The sequence below is a fragment of the Oncorhynchus gorbuscha genome, linkage group LG19 (genome assembly GCF_021184085.1).
Source record: "Oncorhynchus gorbuscha isolate QuinsamMale2020 ecotype Even-year linkage group LG19, OgorEven_v1.0, whole genome shotgun sequence".
Classification (NCBI taxonomy): domain Eukaryota; kingdom Metazoa; phylum Chordata; class Actinopteri; order Salmoniformes; family Salmonidae; genus Oncorhynchus; species Oncorhynchus gorbuscha.
In genome coordinates this window covers 37,541,841-37,563,224 of record NC_060191.1, presented here as the reverse complement: position 1 = coordinate 37,563,224, position 21,384 = coordinate 37,541,841, and the positions used below count along the sequence as shown (strand labels likewise).

Here is a 21,384-nt window from a genome sequence, read left to right as displayed (position 1 = left end):
ATGGCTGCCTAAATATGGTTCCCAATCAGAGACAACGATAAACACCTGCCTCTGATTGAGAACCACTTCAGACAGCCATAGACTAACCTAGAACACCCCACTAAGCTACAATCCCACTATCGACACACCACATACAAAAACCCATGTCACACCCTGGCCTGACCAAATACATAAAGAAAAACACAAAATACTACGACCAGGGCGTGACAGAACCCCCTCCCTAAGGTGCGGACTCCCGAGCGCACCTCAAATCAATAGGGAGGGTCCGGGTGGGCGTGGACCCCACTTCACAATTGTCTTAGTCCGCCTTATTGTCCACCTCCATGGCTTTCTCACCATGGACACCCTTATCAATGACCCCACTGGACAGAGGGGCAGAAGCTCTGGACAGAGGGGCAGAAGCTCTGGACAGAGGGGCTCTGGCGCCGGACTGGCGGGAGACTCCGCGAGCAGTGTCGGACAGGCGGGAGACTCTGGCAGCAGCGCCGGACAGGCGGGAGACTCCGGCTGCAGCGCCGGACAGGCGGGAGACTCCGGCAGCAGCGCCGGATAGGCGGGAGACTCCGGCAGCTCAGGAGAGGCAAGGCGCTCTGTAGGCCTGATGCATGGTGCTGGCACTGGTGGTACTGGACCGAGGACACGCACAGGAAGCCTGACGCTCAATCTAGCCCGGCCGATACCTAGAGCTGGAATATACCGCACCGGGCTATGCACCCGCACTGGGGACACCGTGCGCACCACTGCATAACACAGTGCCTGCCCAGTCTTTCTAGCCCCCCGGTAAGCACAAAATACTACGACCAGGGCGTGACATTTGCTTGGGATGAGGACTTTTAAATGATTTATACTTTTACATTTGATACTTAAGTATATAATACTTTTAGACTTTTACTCAAGTAGTATTTTACTGGGTGACTTTCACTTTTACTTGAGTCATTTTCTATCTTCTATCTATCTTTACTTTTACTCAAGTTTGGCAATTGGCTACTTTTTCCGCCACTGCACAATACTAACCTAATTGACAGAGTGAAACGGAGGAAGCTTGTACAGAGTAAAAATATTCTAAAACATACATCCTGTATGCAACAACACTAAAGTAATACTGCTAAAAGAAATGTGGCAAAGCAAATACAAAGTGTTATGTTTGGGGCAAATCTAATACAACACATTACTGAGTACCACTTTCCATATTTGTATTAATAGTGGTGGCTGCATCATGTTATGGGTAAGCTTGTAATTGTTAAGAACTGGGGAGTTTTTCAGGATAAAAAAGAAACAGAATGGAGCTAAGCACAGGCAAAATCCTAGAGGAAAACCTGGTTCAGTCTGCTTTCCACCAGACACTGGGAGATTCATTCACCTTTCAGCAGGACAATAACCTAAACACAAGGCCAAATCTACACTGGAGTTGTGTACCAAGAAGACAGTGAATGTTCCTGAGTGGAAGAGTTACAGTTTTGACTTAAATCTGCTTGAAAATATATGGCGAGACCTGAAAATGGTTGTCTAGCAAAGATGAACAACCAATTTGACAGAGCTTGAATAATTTTGAAACAAATAAGGATGAGACATAACTTTTTATCTAAAAATAGCATTCTGTGGTATTTAACTAATTCCCAGAAAGCAGATGAACTCACTTACTCTGTCTCGCAACCATTTCACCTCAATAAAGCACGAAACACGGACGACAATGCAAGGTCTGAAAACATCCTAGAAGGAATTAAAAATGATGATACCGATTTGAATAACCAATATTTGATCAATGAGCTTGTCCTCTAATTATATGGGGCTGTATTTATATCTTGGGATGCATATGGTTTAATATCCACATGTTCAAAATGTGTAATTGAAAGCGGAAATATAAACAGTTCCTAAGTTGTTACCAGAGTGTGCTCTGCAAATGTGTCACATCTGAAGCCAAGTACATGAGAGGGAGGTGGCTGAGTCAAAATGAAAGACATACAACAGTGGTATTTGTATACCCTGTAGGTCTGGGACACAACCCTTAGGAACTGTAGCAAGTCAATTCAAATGCTGTCTTGCCCCTTATCGCTCGCCTCAATTCACTTTAGGGTGGATTTTCAGTTTCAGTTGGAACCAAGTGGTTCACAAATGCCTGTTGAATAACGGCAGAAGCCTATATCAGACAGCGTTATCCATGTGTACTCCATCGTATACATACAGTTTCGTATAGGCTATGCCATTGTTTGTGGTGTGTGGAGGATCCATTGCTCTCCTCTTTCAGCACAAGGTCCCGAGTCATTCAACCACACACACCCCAAGTCTATTCCCCTCAGTGAGGCAGGGGAGAGAGGTGTGTGGGAAGTAGAGAAAAGGCGGAGTATGTAGAGGGGGAGGGAAGCTACAGCAGGGTGATAAAGATAGGCTGCAATGGGAAAGAATGCCATGTGTCTGTGGAGGACAGACAGAGAGCGAGGGAGGGAGAGTAAGGGGAGGAGGGAGCAGAGGGAGGGATGGGAATAGGATCTGAGTGGAGAGTGGAAGCAGCGTGGCTGGCCGGGTCTGACTGCTGAATGAAAGGGCCTGTTGCTCTCCACCACCGTTCGTTTTTTTTGTCCCACAAAAGAGCACATGTCCAGAGCAAACATAGGAAGGCTCTCCAACAGTCAAGCACCAGGGGGAAGGGACAGAATCACCACTATACACAGACCTTTTGGAATTCTGCATCACTCCATTACTTAGCCCTACAGGTGGCAGGGTGAACTACCATTGCTATGAGCGGGGTAAGTGTAATGGGAGTTGAGCTGATGTCCCGGTGGCTGTTGGTCCTACTGGTCCTACTCGCACCCCGACATGGGAACACACACCCCCAGTGCTTGGATTACAAGCCCCCCTTCCAGCCACGGGAGCCTCTGGTCTTCTGTAAGGAGTATGCCAAGTTTGGCTGCTGTGACCTGGAGAAAGATGACAAGATCTCCCAGAACTTCTACAAGATCATGGACTACTTTGACTACTTGGGTTACGTGACCTGTGCGAAATACATACGCACCATCCTCTGTCAGGTAAATTGAAGTCTGTCAGTAGTCAGATGTTAGCTAATGACTCCTTCTCTAAAACAGTCCACAAAATTGCAGGATATTTGTAGAATGGATTACCTTCTTGCACGGTTTTAAAACCTTTTCACTTGTTATAAAATTCTAATTCATCACAGGACATGAAAAATGTATACAGATTAAGCTATCGCATTTCATGAAACTATATTTAATTCAGATTTGTACACGCCTGCGCTAGTGAAATGTATGTGGACATCATGATAATAACATACCCCAGGCCTTTCCAAATGTGCACGCTGTAGATTGGAACAAATTATAGTTGGAGGTATTATGTAAGACCTTGAGTTGACTGTTCGAGCATGAGAAACGACAGCACTGTTAACAATGGTGGATTTAGGGTCCTGAACCACAGTACCACAACATCACTACTGTAAACAGATTACTTGTTTCTCCTCTCCAATGATGAGAATCACAGCCCCTCACAGGAGGTCGGTGGCACCTTAGCTGGGGAGGACGCGATCGTGGGAATGGCTGGAATTAGTGGAATGGTATCAAATACATGGTTTCCATGTGTTTGACGCCATTCCATGTACTCCGTTCCAGCCATTATTATGAGCCGTCCTCCCCTCAGCAGCCTCCATTGGTGGAAGTGAGCTGTTGTGCTTGGCTCTCAGCTCTCCTATCAGCCATGCTGAGATACAGGCAGCGTGGTCAGTGGCTGGAGACCCAATGCCTATGGCCACTTAGCCAGGGTAAACTCTGCTCAATGATGCCCTTTGTCCGAACAGTTATCATAGATACAGGGGGCTGCTTGTGATCTGTCAAGAGGTCCACTGACCACCAGCGAAACGTTGATTTCCTGTCTGGCCACTGAACAGGATATACAGTATCATATTTTCACTGGAGGGAGGGAGGGCAGGAGGGAGGGAGGGAGAAGCAGGTGAGGAGTTGAATCCAGCTGAAGTAGTTGAAGGAACTATACTGTCTACTTGTAGTGGGATTAAGGCTGACTATTGGAATACAAAACAATTAGTAACATTGACGTCAACCATTTAACTCAATATAGCCTTTCCTATACCTCCTTCCCAACGTTGGAAGCTGAGAAGTCTCACATTTACCGTGATCGTGGAACGTGGAACTCTGAAGGTTTGTCCTATACGATGTGGCACATGTGCACTCTCTCATTTACCGCCCACCTCTTTTGGAAGGAGGGCCTTTTTAGAGTGTTCTTTGAGTGTATTTGTGTTGACTTTTGGTGACTTATGGAGGAAAGGAAACCAACACACACAGCATTAACCCTACCAGCTCATCCTGCACTGTGTAGTTAAGCTTCTTTACAATCACAGTGTTTGTGAGTGTGCTAATCTAGGTTTGTTTCCCATGCTAAACTGTACAAATTCTAATGCCACATCTGGTTGTCATCTCTGTGAACAAAAGGCACGTGGATTTAAGTTTGACGGATTGCTGTTGTCAGAACTCCCTATCCCATCCAACGCCGGCCTAATTTACAGTATTTCCGAAGGATTTAAACAGAACGTTATAGTTCTGCATTATCAGGGCTGCCTACAGTAGAGGCCAGAGGAGTCAACACCCATTTGATGAAACGAGATGAAACAGGGCAAAGAACAATGACCAGGGTGCAGTTGTTCAAAAGTTATCTATCTGGATTAGGATTACATGCATAGAAATAGAATGGCTAGAACTGTCAAATCATTGACTTGAATGTGGACTCCAGTTCTGCTCATTCTATTTTATATGCATAGATTTTTTTATATGCATTTAACATTTTTTAAAACTTGGCCCTGTTGATTTTGGGCTGAATTACACAATAAATTATATGGTTAAGGGTAGCGCTGGTATGTTTATTACACAGAGTCATAGAAGGGTAATTGCCACCTAGAGGTTTGTGTCTCCAGTGCCTTGCAAAAGTATTCATCCCCGTTGGCGTTTTTCCTATATTGTTGCATAACAATCTGTAATTTACATTTATTTTAATTTTATGTAATGGACATACACAAAATAGTCCAAATTGGTGAAGTGAAATTTTAAAAATTACTTAAAAAACAGAAAAGTGGTGGTGCATATGTATCACACCTTTTGCTATGAAGCCCCTAAATAAGATCTGGTGCAACCAATTACCTTCAGAAGTCACATAATTAAATAAAGTCCACCTGTGTGCAATCTAAGTGTCACATGATCTGTCACATGATCGCAGTATATATACACCTGTTCTGAAAGACCCCAGAGTCTGCAACACCACCAAGCAAACGACACCATGAAGACAAAGGAGCTCGCCAAACAGGTCAGGGACAAAGTTGTGGAGAAGTACAAATGAGAGTTGGGTTATAAAAAAATATCTGAAGCTTTGAATATCCTACAGAGCACCATTAAATTAATTATTCAAAAATTGAAAGAATATGGTACCACAACAAACCTGCCATGAGAGGGCTGCCCACCAAAACTCACGAACCAAGCAAGGAGGGCATTAATCAGAGAGGCAATAAAGCCCAGACCTCACTCCAATTGAGACTCTGTGGTATGACTTAAAGATTGCAGTATACCAGCGGAACCCATCCAACTTGAAGAAGCTGGAGCAGTTTTGCCTTGAAGAATGGCAAAAATTCCAGTGGCTAGATGTGCCAAGCTTTTATAGAGACATACCCCAAGAGACTTGCAACTATAGTTGAGGCAAAAGGTGGCTCTACAAAGTTGTGACTTTTGGGGTGGTGAATAGTTATGCACGCTCAAATTTTCAGTTTTGTGTCTTATTTCTTGCTCTTTTTAAAAAATTCCAGGTTGTAAGGCAACAAAATAGGAAAAATGCCAAGGGGGATGAATAAATTCGCAAGCCACTGTATGTTTGGCGTAGTTCAATAGCATCTTAGATTCAGACTCAGATTCCCTTTTTCACCTTGGATTGAAATTGAACCAAATAAGCATGGCATGATATTAACCCTGCTTTGCTTAGCTTCACTGAACACTGGGCTCTTTGATACAATTTTATCTGGATAGTTCCAAAACATGTACAAAGGAAATGGGACTCACCATGGCCGGGTTTGTTTGTAAAGACATGAAAGGGATTGCACCCTGCTGGGAGATAGCTGGGAAACTATTTCAGATCTGCAGAAACAAATAAACCCCTCAACAAGAGCCAAATCTAGATATTTTAAGATCTAACAGAAATGATGTAAGTAAAAAAAAAAAACATTTACCACAAGGTGCTATGATGTGATATATCATACATTTTGTATATAATCAAGCATGCATGCTTTTATGTTCTTTTTAGTGGCTATATGCCCACATTTGTCAGCTCTTACCTACTAGTTTTTACTGTACCCCCAACTCAAACACACAGTGTGGCTGTGTGCATAACACATACCACCTCCAGATTGTCCCCTTTTGTTTACATTTACATTTTTTTACATTTAAGTCATTTACCGCTCTTACCTCAAATTGGTGCAGACATTGTCCCAATAGTGCATCTTTTAGTTTTACTTAACCTATCCTAGGTCTTCCTTAAAGAGGTGGGGTTTCTGCCTGACATCATGTGACTGCATAATCCACCTAACAATTTATGGTCAGCTACAGATTTCAGCCCAGAGTTGTCCAGTGCTGTTGATTTTAAAAGCTTTGATATTGAGTTTTTGAGCAGTGGTTTGAGGGTACCTTTGAGAGAGCATATCCCAGATTTAAATATAAAGAAGTAAATAAATACTCAGCAGAACTCATTATGCCCACTTTGCCTTAGACTTGGAATCATATGATATATCATTCATCAGAGTCTTTGTAACAGAACTGTCTTTTTCAGTACCAGTCTTTAAGGTGGTTTATATGTTTTGCATAATTGTCCCAACGGTTTACCAGTGTTATAAAATGAGTGTAATTTTGTGTCTTTGACTTAATAAGGGATTGGACGTTCCAAGATGCATTTAAACAGGCCTTATTTATTTTGAGAATAGTTATTACTAGCTGATCTGGTTAGTACTGGGATGAGAAGACGACATGCTGAATTACAAATGTTTTCAAGCTTAGGGAGAGTACATCATGAAAATAGCTGCACAGTATCACGAACAGACATGGCATAGTATTAACCTGTGGACTATACTTTTGAAGATTATATACGACATTACACAAATCAAGTGGCTATATACTACGGCTTAAGTGGTAGCTCATTATGAAAGTTATCAGCCGATAAGGTAGGTCTACTGATCATGAAGTTTTGCTCAAAAGCGTGTGTCGTCCAAGCCCCAAAAGCTCTGCCATTTTCAAACAAGGTTTCCTTATCCTTGCAGGAGTGCTCACCCTACTCTGCCCACCTGTATGATGCTGAGGATGCCAACACGCCCATGAGGGAGTTGCCAGGCCTGTGCGGAGGTTACTGCTCTGAGTTCTGGCACCAGTGCCGCTACACCATTAGCCTGCTCACCGATAACAACGCCACGGTGGGCATAGAGGAGGACCGCAATAAGTTCTGTAACTTCCTGGAGCTCAAAGACAGGGAGTACTGCTACCCCAACGTGCTCTCCGACGACAAACTCAATGCCAACCTGGGAGATGTTCGGGCGGACCCCGAGGGCTGTCTGCAGCTGTGTCTGCAGGAGGTGGCCAACGGCCTGAGGAACCCGGTGGCAATGGTCCATGCCGACGACGGTACCCACCGCTTCTTTGTGGCCGAGCAGCTGGGCTACGTGTGGGCGTACCTGGCCAACGGCTCCCGTATTGACCGGCCCTTCCTCAACCTGACCAAGGCAGTGCTCACCTCGCCCTGGGCGGGGGATGAGAGAGGCTTCCTCTGCATGGCCCTCCACCCGCGCTTCACGGTGGTGCGGAAGGCCTATGTCTACTACTCTGTGTCTGTGAAGAAGGAGGAGAGGATCCGCATTAGTGAGTTCACACTGTCCGCTGATGATATGAACCAACTAGACCACTCCTCAGAGAGGTAAGAGAAGTATCACCAAATGGCATGGACTGAATCAGAACCTGTGGTGTCATCGGCTCCATTCACATGAATGCATTTGACATTTTGAAACAAATCTGAACGAACCAGCTGATTTGAAATAGAGATCTGCAACTACACTCATCCCATCAGATGTCTAATTCAGTGATGTTTAGTCATGAGTGGTTTTCTTTGTAGAACTATTTTGGAAGTGGTGGAACCTGCCTCGAACCACAACGGGGGCCAGCTTCTCTTCGGGCACGATGGCTACCTCTATATCTTCATCGGTGATGGCGGAAGAGCAGGGGACCCCTTTGGCAAGTTTGGGAACTCCCAGAATAAGTGAGTCCCCGTGCTCTATACATTTCAAACACATTCAGGGGAAACAAATTAGTGGATGACATTTTAGTAATTTAGTGTATTTCTAGCCTTCACCCCATGTTGATGTTTTTGGAAGGTCAGAATGATATGTTTGCTTTGGAGACGTCCATTTTTCAAGTGTTGAAGGTACAGTTATCATTCAACTAAGGACACCTAAACAGTAGTGTTGGAGTATTAGAGATAGTAGTGGATGGAAACGCTTAATGTGATGCGCTGGCTCTTTAAAGTATACTTATTTACAGACAAGAAATTACGGGAAAAATAAGGGTTCAAAACATTCAACCTATAGCGTGACATATTTTTTTATGCCAGGAGAGTTCTAAAGCTACAGTAAAGGGACCATAGGGCACAGTTAGTATTTTAGTGTGTTTGTAAACTGTAGTACTCAACTCTCACACTATGTGACCTTCTCATATGATACTACAGTGATACATGATTCTATAATTAGGGCTAGGCGTCCCGCTAGTGGGACAACTTCCGGTGAAACTGGAGGACGGCGCAATTCAAATAAGTAATCATAAAAATCATGGATTTTAAAAATGTAGGTACATACAAGTGTCTTATATCGGTTTAAGTCTTGAATTCTTGTTAATCTAACTGCACTGTCCGATATACTGTAGCTATTACAGCGAAAGCATGCCATGCGATTATTTGAGGATGGCGCCCCACATCAAAATATTTTTCCACAGGCACAGGTTTCATAAATTCACAAATAGCGATGAAATATTCACTTACTTTTTGAAAAATGTCCTCTGATTTGTCATCCAAAGGGTCCCAGCTATAACATGTAGTGTCATTTTGTTAGATTAAATCCTTATTTATATCCCAAAAAGTCAGTTTAGTTGGCGCCATCGATTTTACTAATCCACTCGTTCAACCTGCAGAGAAAAGAATCCGAAAATCTACCCCTGATCTTTGTTTCAACATGTCAAAATACATTTCTATTCACTCCTCAGATACTCTAAAATGTAATCAAACTATAATATTTCTTATGGAAAGAAGTATGTTCAATAGGAAATCAATTTTAGCAGGTGTGTCTTGTCTTCATGGCGCGCCCAAACACAAATTGCCAGGATTGTGTCCCTGTACTAAAACTGATATTTCTTATTCGTTTTGGAAGTTACAAGCCTGAAACCTTGAACATAGACTGCTGACATCCTGTGGAAGCAATAGGAATTGCATAATGGGAGCTAGAATTCAGTATGCCCCTATACTTTCCATTGTAAGAGCATGATCTCTCAAAAACAAAAAGGATTCCGGTTGGTTTTTCTTTGGATTTTCTCCTACCGTATCTATTGTGTTATATTCTCCTACATTATTTTAACATTTCTACAAACTCCGAAGTGTTTTCTTTCCAATGGTACCAATTATATGCATATCCTGGCTTCAGGGCCTGAGCAACAGGCAGTTTACTTTGGACACGTCAATCAGACAGGAAGTGGAGAAAAAAGGGGCCTAGCCCAAAGAAGTTTTTTAAAGAATGGAAAATCCTGTTGCCATGGTAAATGTCTAGTAATTATTATATTTATGGTTGACTAATACACATCATAGATTAACTTTATGTCTGAGTTGTCACAAGTTTAATATTACAGAATATTAATTGACTCCAGAGGGTAGAAGAATATTTTACTAGAAACTTTGACGAGACATTTCTCTAGGCCTTGAGGGAGTGACACATTTATGGATTTAAGCTCAACATTTTCCAATTAAATTTATACAGGACCTTCAGCAATGCCACTCAGCAGCTATTCATGAAAGTGCGATTTTTATGACGGTACTTGTCAGTGGTGCCAACGCTTTGGCAAAATTGGGAGAGAATCGCCATGTATGACCTCAACCCCCAAGCATTTGACATGACAAACATTCAGCTCAACGTTATGTGTGCATTTATGCAGACAGAGACGGTACAGTTGTTCAAAATATTAGCCTTGTAGGTTTAGCTTTCTCCTGGCAGGGGCAGGGGTTGGCTGTGCCCAGAGTCTACAGAGTGTCGCAGGGCCATTCAGAAATGACTCAAAGCCTCTATAGTTATAACACAATGGCAGAATTGTAAACACAGTGATATTATGAAAAAAACATCACTGAGCTTTGGACAGTCTGTGTCTTAGAAAGCATTTTTATTTTGAACCATGGGTAAGGACAGGGCATAACATTGCCAGTCAGGTTCTAAGGGAGTGCCACCCCCACAGAGGTCAGTGGCCAGTGTCTGGACCTGCAGTGCCAGGCCAAAAATAATACTTATGGGGAATGTTGTCAGACGATGTCTGGCCTTTTCGTACCATGTGATAATCACTACAGTCTTGTGTAGTTGAGCTTTGAAAGGGAAGTTTACCTCTCCTTTCAAAGACCTGAGTGGAGGTAAAATATCTGCTGGAATGGAATAAATGGAACAGTATCAAACAAATCACAAAAAATATGGAAAATGCATGATTGATTCCAGCCATAACAATGAGCTCATCCTCCTATCTTCAACAGCAGCAAGACGTACAGTAAGAGCAGGTGCTCTAAATCAAACCTTGTTATGTGTTATTCTCAGAAGAGGGTTATGTCTAGTTTATAGTTGGGTAGCTCTAGTGTATAGCAGAATGCATGCATGCGGAAATAAGGGGATCTTTACATCACAGCTTTACCACGGGGGGCGGTACTTACGGTAAAGGCATTCTATTGAGTTCCATTGGGTGGAAACATCCCTTTCAGTTCATCGCAGGAGAAGAAAGATGAGCAGAGGGTTTCTTGACAGCCAATGAATGGGAGGCCAGGGATATGAGAGTTGTGGAACCTGCCAAGGATAATATTTACACAAGACGTGACGCTGTGGGCCGCATAATAGTATGTGTGTATGAGAGAGAGAGAGAGAGACATTGTTACAACACTGTATATATACATAATATGATATTTGTAATATCTTTATTATTTTGGAACTTCTGTGAGTGCAATGTTTTCTGTTCATTTTGATTGTTTATTTCCCTTTTGTATATTATTTACTTCACTTGCTTTGGCAATGTTAACATCTGTTTCCCATGCCAATAAAGCCCCTTGAATTGAATTTGAATTGAATTGAGTAAGAAATTCCACTATTTATTTGGACAGTGAAGCTAAAATTATTAATTTGGCTCTATACTCCAGAATGTTGGATTTGAGATGAAATATTTTATATGAGGTGACAGTACAGAATGTCAACTTTTATTTGAGGGTATTTTCATACATATCCGTTTTATCGTTTAGAAATGCAAGCACTTTATGTATTTAGTCATAAGTATTTGGATACATCCACTTATAGTGTTAAATATAGTCAAAAGTTTAAAATTAGGTCCCATTTTCCTAGCACACAATGACTACATCAAACTTGTCTACTCTACAACCTTGTTGGATGCATTTGCAGTTTGTTTTGGTTGTGTTTCAGATGACGTTGTGGTCAATAGAAATGAATGGTAAATAATACAAAAATAATTATTGTAAATAAGATTAGAATATGTTTCTGGATACTTCTACATTAATGTTGATGTTTCCATGATTACGGATAATCATGAAGGGAATCATGAATAGCATCTGCCTCTAACCCTAGGAAGCTCTTTGCCACATTCTCCTCCCTCCTGAATCCTCCTCCCCCTCCCCCCCCTCCTCCCTCTCTGCAGATGACTTCGTCAACCATTTTGAAAAGAAGATCGACGACATCCGATCCTCGTTTGCTAAGTCAAACAACACCGCTGGTTCTGCTCACACTGCCCTACCCTGTGCTCTGACCTCTTTCTCCCCTCTCTTTCCAGATGAAATCTCGCGTCTTGTGACGGCCGGCCGCCCAACAACCTGCCCGCTCGACCCTATCCCCTCCTCTCTTCTCCAGACCATTTCCGGAGACCTTCTCCCTTACCTCACCTCGCTCATCAACTTATCCCTGACCGCTGGCTACGTCCCTTCCGTCTTCAAGAGAGCGAGAGTTGCACCTCTTCTGAAAAAACCTACACTCGATCCCTCCGATGTCAACAACTACAGACCAGTATCCCTTCTTTCTTTTCTCTCCAAAACTCTTGAACGTGCCGTCCTTGGTCAGCTCTCCCGCTATCTCTCTCAGAATGACCTTCTTGATCCAAATCAGTCAGGTTTCAAGACTAGTCATTCAACTGAGACTGCTCTTCTCTGTATCACGGAGGCGCTCCGCACCGCTAAAGCTAACTCTCTCTCCTCTGCTCTCATCCTTCTAGACCTATCGGCTGCCTTCGATACTGTGAACCATCAGATCCTCCTCTCCACCCTCTCCGAGTTGGGCATCTCCGGCGCGGCCCACGCTTGGATTGCGTCCTATCTGACAGGTCGCTCCTACCAGGTGGCGTGGCGAGAATCTGTCTCCTCACCACGCGCTCTCACCACTGGTGTCCCCCAGGGCTCTGTTCTAGGCCCTCTCCTATTCTCGCTATACACCAAGTCACTTGGCTCTGTCATAACCTCACATGGTCTCTCCTATCATTGCTATGCAGACGACACACAATTAATCTTCTCCTTTCCCCCTTCTGATGACCAGGTGGCGAATCGCATCTCTGCATGTCTGGCAGACATATCAGTGTGGATGACGGATCACCACCTCAAGCTGAACTTCGGCAAGACGGAGCTGCTCTTCCTCCCGGGGAAGGACTGCCCGTTCCATGATCTCGCCATCACGGTTGACAACTCCATTGTGTCCTCCTCCCAGAGCGCTAAGAACCTTGGCGTGATCCTGGACAACAAACTGTCGTTCTCAACTAACATCAAGGCGGTGGCCCGTTCCTGTAGGTTCATGCTCTACAACATCCGCAGAGTACGACCCTGCCTCACACAGGAAGCGGCGCAGGTCCTAATCCAGGCACTTGTCATCTCCCGTCTGGATTACTGCAACTCGCTGTTGGCTGGGCTCCCTGCCTGTGCCATTAAACCCCTACAACTCTTCCAGAATGCCGCAGCCCGTCTAGTGTTCAACCTTCCCAAGTTCTCTCACGTCACCCCGCTCCTCCGCTCTCTCCACTGGCTTCCAGTTGAAGCTCGCATCCGCTACAAGACCATGGTGCTTGCCTACGGAGCTGTGAGGGGAACGGCACCTCAGTACCTCCAGGCTCTGATCAGGCCCTACACCCAAATAAGGGCACTGCGTTCATCCACCTCTGGCCTGCTCGCCTCCCTACCACTGAGGAAGTACAGTTCCCGCTCAGCTCAGTCAAAACTGTTCGCTGCTCTGGCTCCCCAATGGTGGAACAAACTCCCTCACGACGCCAGGACAGCGGAGTCAATCACCACCTTCCGGAGACACCTGAAACCCCACCTCTTTAAGGAATACCTAGGATAGGATAAAGTAATCCTTCTCACCCCCCTTAAAATATTTAGATGCACTATTGTAAAGTGGTTGTTCCACTGGATGTCATAAGGTGAATGCACCAATTTGTAAGTCGCTCTGGATAAGAGCGTCTGCTAAATGACTTAAATGTAAATGTAATGAAGGAATTGTGAATAATGATGAGTGAGAAAGTCACGGAGGCATAAATATCATTCCCCCAAAAATGCTTTAGGGTCATGACCTTTGTGCATCTATAACTTATCATTACACTAGCCTGGTCTCGTAGACTAGACGCAACATAGTAAACAGAAATCCGAGACACTCAAATTAGCATGATATGTTACGTTTCGTTAAGGTTACATAAGACAGATGGTTACTTAAAGCAAGAATTAAAGTATGGCAGTATGTATGATGCGAAAGTCTAGCAACAAAGGTTGTGAGTTTGAATCTCATCATGGACAACTTCAGCATTTTTGCTAATTAGCAACTTTTCAACTACTTACTACCTTTTCAGCTACTTTGCAACTACTTAGCATGTTAGCTAACCCTTTCACCAACCCTAACCTTAAACCTTTTAACTAACCCTTCCCCTAACACTAACCTTAATCCTTGTCCGTAATGAATTTGAATCTCATCCTGGATAACTTCAGCATTTTAGCTAATTAGCAACTTTTCAAATACTTTCTACATTTCTTTCTACTTTGCAACTACTTAGCATGTTAGCTAACTCTTCCCCTAACCCTAACCCTTTAACCTAACTCCTAAACTTAACCCTAACCCATAGCCTAGCTAATGTTAGCCAGCTAGCTGGAATTCATTATATCATACATTTTGCAAATTCGTAACATATTGTACATTTAGCAAATTCACAACATATTGTACGTTTTGCAAATTCATAACATATAATGCAAATTGTAAATTGTGACATACCATATGAAATGAGTGATGAACAAATTAATACATGTCATATGAAATGTAACATACAGTGCCTTGATAAAGTATTCACCCCCTTGGCATTTTTCCTATTTTGTTAAATTACAACCTGTTGTCACGCCTTGGTCATTGTATTTTGTGTTTTTGTTATATGTTTGGGTAGGCCAGGGTGTGACATGGGTTTATATGTTGTTTTCGTATTGGGGTTTGTATTATTTGGGATCGCGGCTGATTAGGGGTGTTGTTAGGCTTGGCTGCCTGAGGCGATTCTCAATCAGTCAGGTGCTTATCGTTGTCTCTGATTAGGAACCGTATTTAGGGAGCCATAGTTTTGCTTTGTATTTCGTGGGTGATTGTTCCTGTCTTTGTGTAGTATTCACCAGATAGGCTGTAATTAGTTTTCACTTTCCGTTTGTTGTTTTCGTCTTTCAGTTGTTTCATGTACCGCATTTTTCATTCATTAATGTCATGAGCAACCAACACGCTGCATTTCGGTCCGACTCTCTTCCTTCAACAGACGAGCGCCATTACACCTGTAGATTAAATGGATTTTTATTTGGATTTCATGTAATGGACAAACACAAAATAGTCCAAATGGGTGAAATTGTTTTTTTTAATCTAAATTTTAAAAGGAAAAGTGGTGCGTGCATATGTATTCACTCCCTTTACTATGAAGCCCATAAATAAGACCCGGTGCAACCAATTACCTTCACAAGTCACATAATTAGTTAAATAAAGTCCAAATAAAGTGTCACATGATCTGTCACATGATCTCATTATGGATACACCTGTTCTGAAAGGCCCCAGAGTCTGCAACACAAGTAAGAAAGGAGCACCACCAAGCGAGCAGCACCATGAAGAACAATGAGCTCTCCAAACACGTCAGGGACAAAGTTGTGGAGAAGTACAGATCAGGGTTGGGTTATAAAAAAATATTAGAGACTTTGACCATCCCACCATTAAATCCATTATAAAAAAATGGAAAGAATATGGCACCACAACAAACCTTTTAGCTCACCAGAACTCACGGATCAGTCAAGGAGGGCATTAATCAGAGAGGCAACAAAGAGACCAAGATAACCCTGAAGGAGTTGCAAAGCTCCACAGCGGAGATTGGAGTGTCTGTCCACAGGACCACTTTAAGCCGTACACTCCACAGAGCTGGGCTTTATGAAAGAGTGTCCAGACAAAAGCCATTGCTTAAAGACAAAAATAAGCAAACACGTTGGTGTTCGCCAAAAGGCATTTGGGAGACTCCCCAAACACATGGAAGAAGGTATTCTGGTCAGATGAGACTAAAATGTAGCTTTTTGGCCATCAAGGAAAACGCTATGTCTGGAGCAAACCCAACACCTCTCATCACCCCGAGAACATCATCCCCACAGTGAAGCATGGTGGTGGCAGCATCATGCTGTGGGTATGTTTTTCATTGGCAGGGACTGGGAAATTGGTCAGAATTGAAGGACTGATGGATGGCACTAATTACAGGGAAATTCTTGAGGGAAACCTGTTTCAGTCTTCAAAAGTTTTGAGACTGGGACGGAGGTTCATCTTCCAGCGGGACAATGAACCTAAGCATACTTCTAAAGCAACACTCGAGTGGAAATGTCTTGCAATGGCCTAGTCAAAGCCCAGACCTCATTCCAATTGAGAATCCGTGGTATGACTTAAAGATTGCTGTACACCAGCGGAATGTTGTGTAAATAAAATGATACAAACCCCTTAAAAAAATCTATTTTAATTCCAGGTTGTAAAGGCAACAAAATAGGAAAAATGACAAGGGGTGCGAATATTTTGCAAGCCACTGTATCATACTAGAGTGTCTCAGATTTACAAAATGGTCTGAGACCAGGTTGGATACACAAACACAAATGAAAAACAACGACAGAAGCACAAACAACAATGACAGAAGCACACACTAAAACGCTCGCACATTTTCATATGAATAAACTCCACCCCATGTGTGCGTAGGTCCACTCTGTTGGGCAAAGTGCTGCGTCTCGATGTGGACAACAACGATGACATGGACCCCTACAGTATCCCGTCGGACAATCCTTTCCTGGGGGAGAAGGACTCACTGCCTGAGATCTATGCCTACGGGGTGCGTAACATGTGGCGCTGCTCCATCGACCGGGGCGACCCCATCACCGGGCAGGGCCGTGGCCGACTGTTCTGCGGGGACGTGGGGCAGAACAAGTTTGAAGAGGTGGACCTCATCGTCAAGGGTGGCAACTACGGCTGGAGAGCCAAGGAGGGCTTCTCCTGCTATGACAACAGGCTGTGTCGCAACTCCTCTCTTGGTAAGTAGGCTACTCCTCCTACAGGCTTGGTAGAAGTGGCAGGCTGATTCTCTATCAAGCATCAGTTCATTTTAAGTTCAGATATCTATTAAATCTCTTAAGCGGTGAAAACATTCTTGCAGCATGTTTCCAAAGCGAGATGTATTGTATTACATTTTTTTCTCCTCAGATGACATTCTACCTATTTTCGCTTACCCCCACAAACTGGGGAAGTCGGTCACTGGAGGCTACATATACCGAGGCTGCCAGATGCCTAATCTCAATGGCCTCTACATATTCGGGGATTTTATGAGTGGGTGTGTGTTTATACAACATAACCTACATTTATCCAATGTTATACCGATTAATATGCTTAAAATGTTCCATAGATTGTCATGCCTAGAAAAGAAGTTGATAGACAAATGTTCTTAATTAACATTGAAAGATCATTTCCAAATGTTTCAAATGCATAAAAACAATAGCATTACAATAGTTTTTTTGCCCTAACACTCACTTGACACATGCACAATCTGAGTGACTACTTGTCTGCCTAGGCGCCTAATGTCACTGAAGGAGAACCAAAGCACTGGGAAGTGGGAGTACAAGGAGATCTGTATGGGAAAAGGCCAGACGTGCCGATTCCCCAAACTCATCAACAGCTATTACAAATACATAATCTCCTTTGCTGAAGATGAGGCAGGTAACCTTGACAACTAGCTTTGCATGTTTTTGTGTCTCTTTGTGTTTTGTTCGTACTGATCCGTACATGAAAAGGCCATTAGGGGATGCATGCTGCTTGTGAATTCACTCACCCAAGGCAACCATGACAAATTCCTTCTCTGAGTTATTTCATGATGAGCGTCTGCTGCTTTTGAACAGCAATAAAGAAATAAAGACACCCAGTTCAAACCCAGTGGTGCACCACTTAGTGCATGCTCTTTAACTTCAGATACGTTTCAAAAAGCAATCTTGTTCAGAATTCCTGACTTCAAAGCTGATTAGAGTGGGAAGAGGTTCAAAAGAAACAGTCTGTCTTCATTTCACTTTGAAAGTGTTGCATATCTTTGTGCTGGGTCTTAGATCCCTTTCCCCTCTTGTTTCTAGGGGAGCTGTACTTCCTGGCAACGGGAGCTCCCAGTGCGTCTGCCAGAGCGGGGGTGATCTATAAGATAGTAGATCCATCCAGGTAGGGTCCCAATGTAGATCCATCCAAATAGGGTCCCAATGTCCCAACAGCCAGGGGGCTCTGGGAATTAATCTTGAATTAATGAAAGATTCCCAAAACAGACATACCTTTGCCAGATATACTAATGTCTATTGTCCATCCAATTATTTATGTGGTCTTCAATCCCCCTGTGTTTGTTTAGTACATATCTTACTTTAACTATGTAATCACAAATGTAATCGCTCTGTGTCACGCTAAGGGAATATCTGCTAAATCCTTTACCGTGAAATGCAATTTACTGAATATAATGTGCTTGTCTATGATAATTGATTTTTTTTCATGTGGTTATGATAACGTATGATTAAAATCACACAATACTGTATTATTAGGAGAGTTATCATGAGCAGCTTTGGAATCAATGGATTTCTCTCACCATCTAGGAGAGCACCTCCAGGCAAGTGCAGCTTCAAGCCCACACTTGTCAAGATTAAGGGCAAGCTGATTCACTTCCACCCAACGGAGGGTAAGGGACACCACAAACAAACACGAGTTGCTCTGTGTTTGCGGGCTATCATGAGTCATAGTGCAACACATCTCGGTCAGTTGGAGTGCTCTAAAGGGCTGTTTCTCTCGCTTGACTTCCTCTCTACAGAGTTTGTCATTGACAAGAAGCCGATGACCACCACTGTGCCCACTACTACGGCTAGAACAACAGCTACTACCACTCTCCGTACTCCTCCGACCACCATGCGTTCTACGACGACAAGACCTACCTACAGACCGCCAACTGCAACCCTGAAGGCTACCGCTAAACCTGCAACGACGCGGGCTACAGTTAAACCTTCAACGATGAGGGCTACTATTAAACCTGCAACGACGCGAGCTACAGTTAAACCTTCAACGATGAGGGCTACTATTAAACCTCTGACGACGCGGGTTACAGTTAAACCTTCAACGATGAGGGCTACTATTAAACCTGCAGCAACACCTTCCAACGCCACCTCAATGCAGCAGAGGCCTACTGGTACCGCTACACCTGCCCTGACCACCTCATGGAGGCAGGTAGTGACGGCCAGGCCAGGTCATGCCACCACTCTTTCCCGGCAGAGAATGTCGTTGTCCTACACCAGGCCCACTGTTACCCCGAAGCCCCGACCACGGTTGACAACTGGAGCCAGAAGGCCCTCTCCACCAACAGCACGACCCTTGACCCGACCACACGACACGGTCAGACCCCCACCACTAGGGGATACGACCAACCGGCCCCAGACCACACCAAGGCCCATGTACTGTACAGCTTCAACAAAGCCCACCACCCAGAGGCCTAACTTCACCCTCTCAAAGGTCCAGGACAAGCTCCTGAAAGGCCAGAGTGACAAGATAGACCGTTCCACAAGGAACCGGTTCAACAAGAAGGACCGGGGCTCCCAACCTGGGAAGCAGCGGCGCCGGAAGCACCGGGCCGGGTCTGTGAGGCTGATCAGTGCAGAGCAGCTATCGGACCGTGGGCGGGTGGAGATTTACATACGGGGGGAGTGGGGTACAGTGTGTGATGACTTGTTTAATAGTAAAGCGGCTACGGTGGTCTGCCAGCAACTAGGATTCCCTGTAGCCCTGCGTGTGGCTAAACGGGCGGAGTTGGGGGGCGGCAGTGGCAGTATCCTGCTAGATGATGTGGAGTGTGAAGGCACAGAGAGGACGTTACTGGACTGCAAACGGGCAAAGGTGGGCAAGCACAACTGTGCACATGATGAGGATGTGGGGGTGGTATGTGGCTACCACCACAATGAGGATAAATAATGAGCCAAAAGACGCCTAACTGGGGGATCATTGCTACTCTCCTGTGCATGAACAGAATCTTCCTCTATGTACTGTACATCAGGGCACAAATTGTGGTCAGACACATCTCGCCCTTCTACTCCCCCACACATACTCACACACACTGCGAATTCAAGATGATTAACAACAATTGTTGATTGTAGACTAGACATCCTGATACTTTACTTCAGAGGCAGAATCCCTTTCCTTCCTTGCCTCTCTTCCAGAAAAAAGTGTATCACTTTACAATACTGTCCTCTGCTGGAAGAAATGGCATATATTTTGTTGAAATTATAATTTTTTACATTGTAGGAATTGATAATTACATATATATATATATATATATATATATATATGTATATGTGTGTTTTCTTTTTCATAAAACAAAATTCTACATGTGAAGAAGTGATGTCAAAATAATAATTATAATAATGATAATGAAAATGCTGGACATTGTGTGCTTTATTATGGATTATATACAGTATGTAAACTGTTAAGGCCATTGAGACGAATAAATAGAGATTTCAATTGAATTCTTGCTCCTCATTTCTACTATTTCTAAGCAAGCATACCCATGGACAACCTGATAAAACGATACTGTTATTCAGAGGACTAATGGCTGTGTTCACATGCTAGTCGGAACTAGGAAACTCCACTTGCTAATAGGTTGTAGTTATACATGTTTCCGACTAGCACGTGAACGAGGCATAATGCTGGACGAGAAGGGTGGTTTCATGTGCTCATGGTAAATGGAAAACTGGAAGTCTAAATCCGACATGAAAGCACCATTTTCTTGTTTTTATTTACGGCTAGCCAGGGGCACACTCCAACACTCAGACAATCATTTACAAATGAAGCATTTGTGTTTAGTGAGCCGGCAAGAACAGAAGCATTAGGGATGACCATGGATGTTCTCTTGATAAGTGCTTAACTTTGACAATTGTTCTGTCCTGCTAGGCATTCAAAATGTAAAGAGTACTTTTGGGTGCCCAATGCTGCCCCTCATCTCTGATTCTCTGCTGGGTGGGCTATATCAAGTGTGCCTATAGGCTAGTGTGGTCCCAACCAAATTATCCATAGCCTATAAACTATAGGCTACGAAATGCATGCCTGGAGAAGCACAGAGCAAAGTTATATTTCTAAGATGGCTGCTGGGATTGTGTAAATAAAACTGGGGTGCATTACACACTGCAATGGATATTCCAACACTGAGTCCAATGTCTGCTCTGCTCTTGCTGATCAAAAAGTTGTGTTTTGCCTAACCAATGGCTGTCCTGTGTATGCATATAGTGGCAGTCCAGGAGAGTCAAAGGCTTTCAAAAAATAGGCCTAGTCCATCTTGCGCATGGACAAGCCTATAGCCTATGTTCTGTTCAGTTTGAGAAAGAGAGCAGGAAGATGAGGAGGACCTGAGATAGCTTGCTACTACTATAATTGATTTCATTAAAAGCAATATGTTTCTTGCCCATGTCAGCCTATTTATCAGAGTTATTGACCTCACAATAAGCCATATTTGAGTAATTTACATTGTGGTGCTGAAGCAGAAGCCGTGGCAC

The 21,384-nt window shown here is 43.6% G+C and overlaps 1 protein-coding gene across 1 annotated transcript; it reads left to right on the top strand.

Annotated features, from left to right (window-relative positions):
- The first annotated feature begins 2,494 nt into the window (after nt 1–2,494).
- On the top strand, nt 2,495–20,321 carry LOC124005802 (HHIP-like protein 1). Its single transcript, XM_046315364.1, has 9 exons — nt 2,495–3,023; nt 7,307–7,953; nt 8,149–8,292; nt 16,538–16,866; nt 17,036–17,162; nt 17,400–17,545; nt 17,950–18,031; nt 18,451–18,533; nt 18,663–20,321. Exons 1-9 carry the CDS (start codon nt 2,736–2,738, stop codon nt 19,808–19,810), a joined length of 2,994 nt encoding a protein of 997 aa, XP_046171320.1. The 5' UTR covers nt 2,495–2,735; the 3' UTR covers nt 19,811–20,321.
- Nucleotides 20,322–21,384: the final 1,063 nt, after the last annotated feature.

Coding starts and splice junctions, on each gene's coding strand:
- LOC124005802 (XM_046315364.1), top strand. CDS start 2,736: ATGAGCGGGGTAAGTGTAATGGGAGTTGAGCTGATGTCCCGGTGGCTG. Junction 7,954..8,148: donor CTAGACCACTCCTCAGAGAG/GTAAGAGAAGTA, acceptor TTTTCTTTGTAG/AACTATTTTGGAAGTGGTGG. Junction 8,293..16,537: donor TTTGGGAACTCCCAGAATAA/GTGAGTCCCCGT, acceptor ATGTGTGCGTAG/GTCCACTCTGTTGGGCAAAG.